We start from the raw sequence: 13,957 nt of genomic DNA, 5'->3' as shown, positions 1-13,957 counted from the left end.
ATAACTCGTTTGTGCAATCAATTTGTGTCAATGTGATTTATTGACAGTATTGTGGCGCTAATGTGAACTATCAATCTGCACATCTGCAAAAGGAATAGCCACAGAGGAATTGTGGAACCTTGAGAGTGGAAAGTGCTGTGGCACGTTAGAAGTTCATGGGAGGAAAAGTGGCTCGTCTGTCCTCCAACACGCTTCCCCTTGTACCAGTGTGCTGTCTAAATGCCCAGGGGATTCCCCAGAATTTCTGTCCTGATTTGGATGTAAAAGGGAGTCTTTTTACTCCAAAGAATCACCATAGAGTGTGGATTGGTTCTGTGTTCTGCCTGTTTTGGCCATGTGCATTGTCTAAACAGGTCAATGCAAGAATGGGGCAGGAACATTTCTTTTTCTCCATGCAGACACCACCAGAGTTTGGAAAAGTTTTTGGTTTTTTAATTACAATTTTCCAGTATCTCTCAGCCAGCACGGCACTGTAGCTCAGAAAATAACTTTTCAATATGTGTCTTGGAATCTCATTCATTTTATTTATTTAAGGGATTTATACATTGCCCTTCGGAATATTTATCTCAGGGTGACTCATAATGCAAAGTAAAACAAGACATCAAGATATATGAAGAAGATTCCATTTCAATAAATAATAGAATTAAATATAAACAATAAGGGCAGAATGAAAACTTCATTTCCTGGGATTAAAATAAGGATGCTTCCAAAGTTTAACATACTGTTAAACTGCCTGAGGGACTTAAAATTAATGCAGTCAATGTCAGTCAAGTCTCTGTGTGAAGGGAATTCTGTCTGGGCCCATGCATCAAGGCAGGGAGGTGGCAGTACAAACTAGGGCTGTTATACAAGTAACACAACCACAACAGCATCCAACAATTTATGATCTCATGAACCATCAAAGGATATTAAGCTTCCTCTGTTGTTGGTTTTTTATCATGTTTCCCACCACAACTATCTTTTTTAATGTACAAGAGGCACTTATTTCACAGATGAAAACTGGAACAAATGTGACCAAACAACATCAGAGTAGGCTCAAGATAGTAAAATTACTAATCAGGAAGAACATACAAGCTAAGAGAGGCTGCAGCTATATTCTTATCCCTGAATCCACTGGGAAGGACAAGATTCTGCCTCCTCCTATCCTCTCTCTTTGCTGAGTTAATTACATGCAAACTACTTTTTGCAATTTGAACTCAATTTGCAGCAACTGAAGTTGAAGAGGGGGGAAGTAAGAGAAGAAGAGAGAAACTGGGACATTTTAAAAACAACTTAAGAAGTGAGACTATAGAGGATTATTTGGGACTGTCCCTGCCAAACTGTGATACTTGGAGGGTATGATATTTAAATGATATAGACTGTGCCTCTCACATATGATCTGGAAGCATTTGGGCTCATTCAGACAGGCCAAAATAAAGCTGCTTCGGGTCACTTTGGAGGTATGCTGTTTAAATGACACACACACTTAAGAAGCCAGAAGCTGTGCCAAAGCTGCGCTCCAGTCCTTAGGACTGGAGCATGGATTTGGCACAGCTTCTGGCCTCTTAGGATGCATGCATCATTTAAACAGCATACCTACAAAGTGACCTGAAGCAGCTTTATTTTGGCCTGTCTGTACGGGCTCATTTGTTTCTTCGCCCAATTCAAACTGCTGTTTCTTAACTTTAAACCCTGAAGAGCTCTGAATGCCTGATTATAAATAAACCAGTCTCTTCCTATATGTCCCCCTCCCTTCCCTTTACATAAGAAGGCTGGCTCTGCTATAGATTCCATTTTGTGAGGAACACAATTACCTCCTACAAGGGGTAGATCTTTTTCTGTGGCAGTGGAATTTTGTTCCGAAAGGCTGGTACAACCCCTTCCCTGCTGTTTTTCCACAAATAAATGCATTCTTTGGTGTATTCTATTTGGCCTTTGGAATTAATGACTGCTCTACTATGTTCCAGCCTTTCTTGCTATGCTTTATGTTTTGATTTCTTACATGATGTTAAATTATATTATTACTATTATGTTTATTTCAATATTAAAAGAATTATGAACATGTGATGAATACAAATACAAAAGTATTTTTAATAAATTACATTCAAATAAATTTTAAGAAGACTATCCAGGCACGACTATAACATCAAATTGTAATAACATGTCCAGATTCTCCCCTACACACACATACACACATATATGCACACCTATTATTACAGGTTTCACTGGACTTTGATATCACTTAAGTTTTTTTTATCAATTACAGAAGTACCCATAATGTGTTCCTAACAAGCTCCCCCTCCTCAAAAGGGGTAGGGCCTTTTTTCTTACCTTACTTTAAATCTCCTGTTCTCTTTTCGAAGTCTAAGCTTGAAGCTGAAATAATTTTTTCAGAGTAATAGGTTTTATACAGCTATATTATTGAGGAATCCCCAGAAGTAGTTCGCGGCCAATATAATTTCAATTTTACAGATAATTCTTTATCTTCCCATTAGCCACAAGTAACTGAATTAGTTAGTTCCTAGTTACTTCTTAAAACATCTGAATGTTAAAATCCTCTAGTACAAAACAAACACTGACCTTGTGTGAAGCCTTTCATCACCTCAGTCATCCCAAGTAAACACAAGGCAGAAACATAGGACACAACACAAACCAGCACTTGTACAATGTGATATTCCTTCCCCAGTTTTTAGTGAGACCATACCCCCATAACAATAAAAGTGAAAGAAGTAAATGTACCACCACACTTCAACAGGAGTGAAGATATGCCTTATTAAGTCAACATTCTTAATATAGTATAGTTTTACCTGTGCTATCAGAGAGAAAAAAACTGAATAATTTTGTAACTAATTACACTCAAGCTTCACACTTTACACATTTGGCTCTGACATAGAAGGGAAAAGTGTAAGTATAAAGGCTCTCTGCAACCTCACTTGCCTCCATTCCCTGTTTCCACCACCAAAAGGAGGGGAAATCAATGAAGATTCATTGGCTTGTTCTGCCTCTACACCTAACAGACATTATAAGTTGAGTGTCCATCTTCATGTCCAAACTGCAAATTGGGGACACGTGGTACAGCGTTTGCTACCATGGTGCACCTCCATCCAACAAGGATGGAATCTAAACAAATTCCAGGCTTCACCTGATCCCTGCAGCAGTGGCATCCCTGCTCAAGGTGTCACCCAGTGTGTGAGGGGAGGCCAGGCTGAGCATGTGCATGCCCCCAGTACCTCCTTGCCATGTGTTTGCCCCCAGTACCTTCAGAGACAGAAGGGGCAAGACTTCCGCAAGAAGGTGCAAGCACAGGCTCAGTCAGGCTGAGTGTGTGCCCCCATCTCTTCCTGTCGTGGCCTCCATCCTCATCACTGTTCCCTTCTTCTCGGGGGAGAAGTGGGTGGTGGCAAGGAGGTACTGGGAGCACACGCACACTCAGCCTGGCTCTTTGCTGCCGCCCGTTCTCCTGAGAAGAACCAGGCAAAGACAGGCAAGTGCAGGGGGGCCAACTGGGTCACCTCCCTCTGGGGTGTCATCTGGATTGGTCCACACACCCTGCACCTCCCAGTGACACTACTGCCATGGGCTGGGAAGGAGAAGGATTCTCTATTTCTCTGTAAAATTTTCTCTGCTTTAGTAACAGAACCAAAGAGGAATTTTTGCTTACCTTTCTTGCCAGAGCCTAATTTCACTCTCAGAGAGATTAATGAATTCTGGTAGGGTTGACACACTATGAATCTATTATTCCCATATATGGGGCTGAACATCTTATGTAAAGTATTGCACATGTGAACAAGCAACACCAAAATGTGGTCAAGGTGGCAAAAGTTGCTACTGAGGAAGAACAGACAAACTAGGAGAGGCTGTAGCAATTTGATTTTGCCAAAGCCTACTGGGAAAGACAAAATTCCACTTCTCCTCTCCAATTCCTCCTGCTGGGTCAATTCAGTGCAAATGGCTTTCACACTTTAAACTCAGTTTGAGGCAACTGAAGTAAGCTGAGGATGAAGGGGGAAAGTGGAAGGAGAAATAAATATTTTTGAAATGATCTGAAAGAGTAGGACAGCAAAGGATTAATCAGGACTGGCCCTGCCAAATTAGGATAGTGGGAGGGTATGGCACTGGCTCTCCTTGTCCTTGATTGAATATAATGCTTTGAACTTCCCACTAGATATCCCTTCTGTCTCTTCAGCCTAGAAACAAGGAATTCTGCTTTAAATAATTCTCAGGAGAGATCACATTGCATAAGAAAGCACAGAACTCTCTATCTCTTGAACTACAAGTCCTAGTTTAACTATACAAGCATACTTTCTGTTCTGGAGAAAGGCCTGGACTGGGTATGCACTGTTCATACTGTTGTTTTGTTCTGTTCTAACACTGCTTTGACTCCAAGAAACCCCACACAATCAAAATATAGTTCCAATGGGAAAAGTTTCCATTAATATCTGAAGCATGATCTATAATATTAGGTTCTTAAATCAAAATTAGCTTCTATTTCTGGCCTTTGTTTTTGTAATGAGAAGACACAGAACATCCTGGAAAATGTTAATATACCCAGTGTTCAGCTTCAATCATGCTGGGATGACAAATGAACTGTGAGAGAAAGTCTTCCTCTAGACACTTTTCACTGAAATAGCTGCTCCAGATAAGCAAACAAATGCTTATCTATATGAATACAGAACAGCTTCCAGTGTCAACAGGACAGTATCCTTACACACATCCTCCCTCAAGAGCAAAGAAGAAACTATCCTTATAGGCTTTGCGTCAACAGAATCTGATATATTAATAAGAAACTGAACTTAATTCTACCCTCTAGCCCATTTGGCTCAGCACATTTACTATGCAGTAAGTCTCAATGAAGGTCACACCTTAGCATACACCTTTCGACCTGAGCAGCAATTACCAAAATTCTGAAAAGAAAATGAGCAATTAGAATGAAGGGCACAGAATATTTGAAAATGCATAGTTCATTGAATGTAAAACTTTAAACAATGAATGAGAAACAGGAATATTTTTAATTGGGCCAAGGAATTCCTACAATACTTCAACTATACATAACCAATATCAGAAATGTATGCATGCTCTAGGTATCCTGGCTCAGATTATTGGTCTTCAGACCAAAAAAGGATGAAGGGGTGAACCAGACCCATGTTTAAATCTTCACTGAGGGAGATTAAATAATCTGAGATGCAGATTAAATAACCATCAATTTGGAATAATGTCTATCCATAGCTTTATACAGATTATTGCTTTTTAGAGAGCTGGAGCTGGTATTGTACATGTCACCTCATACAGTAAATATATTTAGTCTTTGCTGTCCCAACACCATCTTTCATCAAACCAGTCTTCCAGATTCCTTTTATACTTCAAGCACAAGGGGTAAAATACCCAAACAAGCATCTAACAGTTCTACTAGCATTACTGGCCATTTGACTAGCATAAAGATACCCCTTCCCCTAGGGATGAATGGCAGCATACAAATAAAGCTAAATTAAAACATTATTTTATTACTGTAGAAAATTTGGAGATGAGCTGAGATACTGCAATGCACATAGACTTAAAGGCTCTTTATGCTTTTTAGGAGAAGCATACAGAGTCTCCTCTTGACTGGATATTCCAATCCCCAAAGTGTGTTCACATTTGGCCCTCATTGGGTATACATTATTAGGAATGTAACTCTGTGATCAGCAATGGGGTGTACATAAAGAGGAATATGCACAAATGCAATTTACACGACTACAGAATCTAACATATATTCCACTAGGTTCCAATAAAGTGACCAATAAAAAGGCCCATTGTGATGAGTCTACTGAAGAGAGTCTACTGCATCTCTTCTCAGTAAGTAACAACACCATATGGGTAGCAGAGCTGGTACATGGAAGCCCCCACAACCAACTCACCAATGTTTCAATGATAATAACCCAGTGATGAACAATCAAATGAAAATAGTTGCATCCTAGCTTTTTTTAGACGAATTCTGAAATTATTCAGATATCTTCAGCCGTTACTATAGGTAAAATGGATTGCTCTTCAGGTTGCAAGAGGATACTCACAGTATTTGATTTTAGGTTTGCTTGAGTTAGTGTACCAAATTTGGGCTTAAACTAAAAGTACATTTTAACTTCTCTCTGGGCACTGCAATTTCATTCAGCTGGAAGTCTTTCTATAACCCACCCACCAATTAATTTCATCTATGTGCATGCTGTGGGATATGGCTGTACAGTTGCTGTTTTCTTTTGAGCTTTCACTCTAGTGTTTTGAATGTTTTCTTTCTCCTTACCTATCACAAGTGTATTGGATTAGAGCCAGTTTGAGGGAGAAACTGAGGCTGCATTCCCATCTTTCCCATATTTAAATATCCAATTAAGTGATCTTTAGAGTGAAGCTGTGTAAGAAAATGACTGGCTCAGAAGCTAATACACCAGTAGAAGCAATGTATCTTGTGGGTTATGTTTAGCCCAGTATCTCCAGCAAAGTGTGGATTCGTATTCATCTTTAACACTAGGATCACAGACCAAGGAAATCTGAAATTATGAATTTTTGCAGCATCACTATGGTAATTACCACATGAATAAACTAAAATGTAACGTCACCTTTGAAGGTTGCCCTTTGGGTCTCCCTAGCTTCAAGCATGTTGGTTTAACAAATAGGATCCTCTGGGTTATGTCACCATGCCTTTGGAATGTCCCATACAGAGAAGCTTACCTCATGGCAAGTTCCCTGTGTTATCTCAGATTAATAACCTGTTTTGTAAGATCTTTAAAGCAAGAGAGCTTTAAAAGTTTTATTTTGCTGCTAAGCATTTTGTGGTTTTACTCTTTCTGTTACTTACTGTATATACTTGTGTACAAGTCGACCTCATGTATAAGTCGTGGTCAAATTTTGAGGCCAAAAATATGGATTTTTATATGACCCGTAGATACGTCGAGGGTCACATTGAGTGGGCAGTCCAGCTGGGGAGAGGCTGCTGGCGAGCGCGTGCCCTCCTCAGCGTCTCCCTCACTCACTCCCCGCAAAAGAAGCCCAGCCAGGGAGAGGCTTTTGGGCGATCGCGCACCCTCCTCAGCGTCCCCTCAGCCAGGCGCCTTCCCTGGGGACAGAGCCTGGCCGAGGAGAGGCTTTTGGGAGGGCAATCACCCTCCTTGGCGTCTCCTTAGCCAGGTCCCTTCCCTGGGGAAAGAGCCTGGCCAAGGAGAGGCTGCAGGGCGCGTGATCGCCCTCCTCCGCATCTCCTCAGCCAGGCTCCATCCCTGGGGACAGAGCCTGGCTGAGGAGAGGCTGCAGGGCGCGTGATTGTCTCCCTCACTGGGCTCTTCTCGTCAGAGGGAGCCGAGCCAAGGGGGGGCTGCGGGGCAATCGGTCACCTTTCCCAGCACCTCCCCAGCTGGGCTATCCCTTGCAGAGGTAGCCTGGCTGGGGAGGGGCTTGGTCAAAGTACTGCATTGCCCCATATACAAATCTACCTGAGATTTTGGATGCCATTTTGGGGCAAAAAATTCTCGACTTACAGTCGAGTATATATGGTAAGTAAGAATTAGTTGCTGGCTTTTATTTATTTTTTAAATCCCTGTGCTGAAGGCAAGGGTAGGCATTTCTACAATACAGCCATCCCTCAACATTTGCAGCTTTGACACCCGCGGTTTTGATTATTTGTGAGGTCAAGGCCACTGCGCCTGCACTCCTCCTCCTCCTCCCTCCTGGGTTTTTCCCCTGGGGAGGAAAAAAGCCCAGAAGGGAGAAGCCGGGAAGGGTGAGCACACCAATCCCAACCCTTTCCAGGATGGAGAACTGCCTCTTTCCCCAAGCAGATTTTTGCCTTAGGAAGGGGTTTGGGGAAACTAATCCCCCATCCTTTTCCAGGACAGGGAGCTGCGTGGGGAAAGACAACTCTCTTGCCTTGGGAAGGGGTTTGGGGAAAGTGAACGTGAACGTGAACACACCCTCCTTCCTGCTGTTCCAAGGCTTCAGAGAGCTCCCTGTAGCTCCCTGAAACCTTGGAAGGGAAGAAGGGAGCTGTGAAGGTGTGCTCCCCTGCTCTTCCATTGCCTCAGAGAGCTTGCTAGAGCTGTTTGAGGCTTTGAAAAGGAGATGGGGCATGCATGTCCACACCACTCTCATGCTTCTGCCTTATTCACACATTTTTGACTTTCATGGGGGTCTTGTGCCCCTAACACCCATGAATGTCAAGGGTCGACTGTAAAATACTATCCAGAAAAGTGGCTGATGGTGCTCTGTATATAAGAGAATTCAAAGTGGCTGATGATGCTCATATGGAGCTCTCTAGTGTGCCTGTTTCATGCCATAGGAAAGGGTCCTTCCTCAAACTGAAACGTAGTGGGAGATTTCCTTGGAGGTCACCATGTTATTTTGTTGTGGCAATTCCAAGAAAGAGTAAATAAAGCAGGGCATAAGATTTTGTGGACTACAGCCCATTTCATCAGAATGCTACTTTGGCTGGGTGAGAGGAGAATGTGGGGGAAATGAGAGGCAAAACATACAAAGACTGATGATTATATCAATAAGGGCCATTAACAAACAGTGGTTGGAAGGTCAAATGGAAACCTGGCATAGAAACTGGAGGTATTGTGATTGTAATTCTTTGTCCTATGTAAATGACTAGAGGTAGAGTTCATCCTCTAGAAAAATTCTTGTGGGTGGATTGTAATCATTTAGGGCAGAAGGAACAGAATTCTTTTTTAAAATGCAGGCAGTGAAAACTGCTTAACAGTGGTCATCAGGAGACACTGTGGGAGATTTGGGCCTGTGGCTTAATGATGGCAGCAACCCAGTGAGTTGTTTATACAGCCTTATCTACACAGGACTACAGAGACTATACAGATCGTTCTATGTAAATCACTCTAGGTGGGTATTGTTGGCAAAGGAACCAAATCTTATAAAAGGCACTCTAGGCTACAGCTGTCAACAGGGATTTCAAGAATACTGCTGGATAAAGCAATGAACCTTTGGAATTACTATGCAATTGTATATTATTTGTGACTAGCTTTCATATATAATAAAAAACAGGGAAACTCTCATATGTTTGATTGTTTCTGTTAGATATGGAAAGATTATGAGTATACTATCTTTATTTTTATCTGAACGAAAAGTGTCTAACAATTTTGGCTCTGTTTAATAATTCAAAAAGAAAGCAGGCAAATTTTTAAACCTTTGAACCATGGCAAAAGTGTGCTGAAATATGTAGCTGCACCTAATGTTCATTTATTATTGTTGTTGTTGTTGTTGTATCCCTTCAACTTGTTTCTGACTTATGGAGACCCTAAGGTAACCCTATCATGGAGTTTTCTTGGCAAGTTTCTTCAGAAAGAGTTTACCATTGCCTTCCTCTGAAGCTGAGAGAGAGTGACTTGGCCAAGTTCACCCAATGGTTTTCCACAGCCAAGCCATGATTCGAACCCTGATCTCCCAGTGTCCTAGTCCAATGCTCAAACCACTACACCACATTGGCCCTCATTTATTTTACTGGCCTTTTTCTCCTTACTCTTCCACTAAACTATGTGAACAGACTTGAATCCTGACTGTATTTCCACATCCAGTGTCAGAGGCAATTAATTGACAATGGTAGAATAGCTTACATCTGAGACAGACAGCATACTAGCAAGATGTATAAAACTGAATGATAGCTGCTGACTTCCAATCTTGAGAAAATAACAATAGTCTATATGCAATTCAACCATCCTTCACCATTGGCTATACTGGCTAGGGTTGATGGGAGTTCCAATGCAACAACATCTAGAGGACCACATGTTCTCCACTCCTCATACTCATACTGCCACAGCAAAACATCTAGAAGCATACTTAGCAATACATTTTTAATGAAAACCATTCTGAAACACTCTCACAGTGCTTAGCCCTTTGGATTACAATGCTTTAGGAAATTATTAGCTTTAATTTGTGGTCACATGGCATATGGTTTCCCCCTCCCAATGTTTTTTTAGTGGTAAAAATTCAAAACAGCTGTACAGTTGCTCATTTGCTATGAATGAAGAAAAAGAAGGAATGACTAAATGCTCCTTCTTGAAAGTTCTTGTTTAGTGCAACAGTAAGCTCTTTCTAACACAAACATAAATATAATCTACATTGCAAGTATGTAAAAATATAAAAGGAAATGTCTGTGGGAATAGAGTACCCAATAGTTTAACTCTCCCCCTCCCCAAACATACAAACACACACTTAAGCTTTTTCATTTCCTCTCACCCACATCCTTCAGCAATTATTAGGATAATTTTATTTCTATTGCAGTTTTAAGAGTGATATTAAGAAGAGCAACAACAACAAAGTTATACAAGATTGGAACTTGATTTAACATATGCTGACATTTCAAAATGTGAGAATCGTAGGCATATAAATGAAATAAATCCCAACTTCATGTCCAGAGAAGAGAAAATCCAAAATGAAAACAAATGATCAGTCCTTTATTACTGTATATAGACACTACAATTTCCTATTTGTTCTCAGTAATAACAAAATCCAGACACAAATGGGCTATAAAAAAATCAAACAAAGGGTCGAGAGACCAAAAATGTTCAGTTTAATAAATCTGGCTGCTGGCTAGATCTTCCCCAAGATGCATCATGAGAGGGACATTATGCCCTACAGTCAAATGACAGTAATGTCAACATTCAAGCACATCACCATCTTTTTTCAGAGTGTAAGATTCCACAAACAATCTTTTGTAGGCTAAGATTGGTAACACTGAGTGGATTTCAGGGCATTTGGAGAGACAGTTTTCAAAAGTAATATTTAGCAAGTACATTATTTGCTTTGAAAACATGACAATTATCAGAGTTGCATAAATGATATAATGCTTTTATTTTATTTATTTTATTTTATTTTTATTTTGCTACTGCAGAAGTTATTGTCTACAAATCATAGATTTTTGGGTTGGGGAAATGTAAAAAGCAATACCACATCCACCTTTCTGAACAACTATTAATATTAAAGTCATCTTACCATGTATGTGCCACTGTGAAACGTCGACGTTGACGAATGCTTTTATTCACCAGCAACTTTCTGAAAAAGCATGGAGAGTTCCTTGGAGAACTGCGGGGGGAAATTTTTGGAGAGGTGGGTCTGTTCCCCGGCACTCTAGGAAGCTCAAGTTCTAAATGCATTTGTTCTTTGAAAGTCTTTATGTAAACCTCTGTCTCCGGAGCAGCAAGTTCCTTAGAAGAATCTTTTGCTGTCATAGCTTGGATATTATGTTAGCTTTCACCATTCAGAAAACACAACAATAGCACAGCCCAGAGACATTGCTGGAGATTCAAATGCTGATAAGTCGACAAGCTCCGTGCCAGTCATTCACCGAGTTTAGGTCTGAATGAGAAGGCTGCCCAAAGCAAACGGCAGCATAATCGAAGAACAGATAAGTCAGTCCTGTCAGAAAGAGCTTTATCAGTCCTGGCTTCCCCTCTGAAAATGCGCCAAAGTGCTTTCTGTGTCAGTAGCCTCCTTGTGGATGTGGTTTGTCTGCAAGCTACATGGTATGACACTCACTGAATTCATTCAGCTGCATATACCAGCTCATGAAAAATGCATAAGGACTCCCCATCAGTCCTTTCCCACAGAATGTTAGGATTAAAATACCTGATCAACCCAAACTGATTTTTTATTTCCCCCACTTACTGAAAAATAACAATTCCCCTTCCTGTTGCGAATCTCATGGAACAAGGTTAAATGAAATCCAGCATGTTTTATTTAAAATTTGTTTTCATTCAGAATAATCTGCCCACAGCCCAAACAACAGTTGCTCCACCTACGACATACTCATTGGTTGGATTTATTTTGACAAGTGGACACTAGTTAGCCCTTCCTAATACTATACATAAGGCTATTCTTTTTAACAGTATATGCCCTTGCATAACACTGTACCAGTCTATGACAGCTTCAAAAGAGATCATCTTATACAGATGTCAAGAGACCATGGTTTTATAATTTCAAAACAAAGATTAAAGCTGAATATATTCTTAGAATAACCTGGAACAAATATATTTAGTCAAAGGTTCTGCCGTGAAGATACAGCAAATTAAAACATTTCCAAAACCTGCTACAATGGGAGAAGTAACAATATCACCTAATTAGTGTCAACTTCATTTTATATGTTATAAAAAGTTTAAGAGCAGATTGGTAAGAATCAATCACTACTAATATGAGAAGACCTATACAGGCTCCATATATGGCTAAAATAAAGCCTAAACCCTCAAATAATATTTTCAGTTAAAATTGTCTCTGGAGATTGCTAACTCATGCAGCAGCTAAAACCAGTGTTTCTTAACATTTTGCAGAGGTTAAGTTAAAGGGAAGACCAAGATTTAAAACTTTATTAAATAGGAACCTCATGGAGATATGAGGTGAATGGCTGGCTTATTCTACAACTTTTAAAATGTAGTATTTCTGCTAAAATTAGAATTTAGGCCTTTTCCCCTTGTCCCTATTCTTAGACTCACATCTAAATCTAGCATTTCTTACCAGCAACAGAACCTGGCACTCCTATTACAAATTTAAACATATTTCAGTCGTGAAAGTTGCAGTTCAGCCTAAATTTAAACCACCACAAGGATGTATCAGCAGAAATAATCCAGTTTGACACCACTTTAACTGCCCTATAGCTCAACGTTATGGAATACTGGGGTTTGTATTTTTGTGAGACCTTTTAGCTTTTTCTCCAAAAGAGCTCTTGTGCCACAACAAACTACAAATCCCAGAATTCCATAGCATCACACCACGATAGTTACAGTAGTGATAAACTGGAGTGCAGATACAGCCAAAGATGCTGTTAAAATATATTGAGAATTCAGCAGGGATGGGGGGGGGGGATGTTTGTCACTCAAATGGGTTGCGGTTCCATGAGGAGGGACTTCTGGCAAGGGATGGGTTGCATCTCACGCCAGTTGGCAAAAACATTTTTGCCAATAGCCTCAAGAATTTGATCAGGAGGGCTTTAAACTGAGTTATGTGGGGGAGGGAGACAGTATTCTGGAAGGCAAAAAGACTGGAGAAGATAATCAAACTGACAGAGAGGGAACAAGACAAACAGTGCAAGGACCCAACAGTGGGAAGCAAAAGAACTTGCACAAGCAGCAAGTAAAGGGAACACATGGTCTTAGATGCCTCTACACTAATGCACAGAGCATGGGAAATAAGCATGATGAACTTCAACTCCTAGCACAACAAAGCAAATATGATATAATAGGCAACACTGAAACCTGGTGGGATGAGTCTCATGATTGGAATGTGGAAATAGAGGGGTATAACCTTTTCAAGAGAAACAGGCCAAACAGGAAAGGAGGAGGAATAGCACTATATGTCAGAGATATTTACACCAGTGAAGAGATCCAGGACATCAATCCTGGAAGCCAGGTGGAGAGCATCTGGATAAAAATTAAAGGGCAGGGAAACAACAAGGATGTTATGGTGGGAGTCTACTACAGACCCCCAAGTCAGACGGAGGAATTGGATGATGCCTTTCTAGAACAGATGACCACACACTCAGAAAGGAGAGATGTAGTAGTGATGGGTGACTTCAACTACCCTGATATTTGTTGGAAGTCAAACTCAGCCAGATCCTCAAGGTCTAGTAAATTCCTCACTTGCCTTGGAGACAATTTCATGGTCCAAAAGGTGGAAGAGGCAACAAGGGGATCAGCTATTTTAGATCTGATCCTAACCAACAAGGATGACTTGGTTAATGAAGTGCAAGTGGTGGGATCCTTAGGTGGAAGTGACCATGTTCTCCTGGAGTTTGTTATACAATGGAAAGGAGAAGCCAGGCATAGTCAGACACGCATTCTAGACTTCAGGAGAGCGGATTTCAGTAAACTTAGAGAAATACTGGGGGCGATCCCATGGTCAGGAATACTAAAAGAGAAGGGAGTTCAAGATGGATGGGAGTTTCTCAAAAGGGAGATACTGAAGGCACAAATTAAAACAGTTCCAGTGAGAAAGAAAAATGGGAGATGTCGCAAGA

The 13,957-nt window shown here is 40.7% G+C and overlaps 1 protein-coding gene across 2 annotated transcripts in view; it reads right to left on the bottom strand.

The window, feature by feature from the left end:
- PDE4B (phosphodiesterase 4B) overlaps positions 1–13,957 on the bottom strand; it is a 334,921-nt gene that overhangs the window by 214,597 nt on the left and 106,367 nt on the right. The window contains exon 4 of one of the 2 annotated variants that reach the window (XM_042461937.1): positions 10,945–11,034. The exons of the other annotated variant lie outside the window; for it this stretch is intronic. Within the exon in view, the coding sequence (XP_042317871.1) occupies positions 10,945–11,034 (90 nt within the window). The remainder of the gene's footprint in view (positions 1–10,944; positions 11,035–13,957) is intronic. 2 annotated transcript variants of the gene reach the window in all.

Source organism: Sceloporus undulatus, chromosome 4, assembly GCF_019175285.1.
Source record: "Sceloporus undulatus isolate JIND9_A2432 ecotype Alabama chromosome 4, SceUnd_v1.1, whole genome shotgun sequence".
Taxonomy (NCBI): domain Eukaryota; kingdom Metazoa; phylum Chordata; class Lepidosauria; order Squamata; family Phrynosomatidae; genus Sceloporus; species Sceloporus undulatus.
Note: the sequence above shows the minus strand (reverse complement) of the source record. Positions and strands in the feature narration are given on the sequence as shown.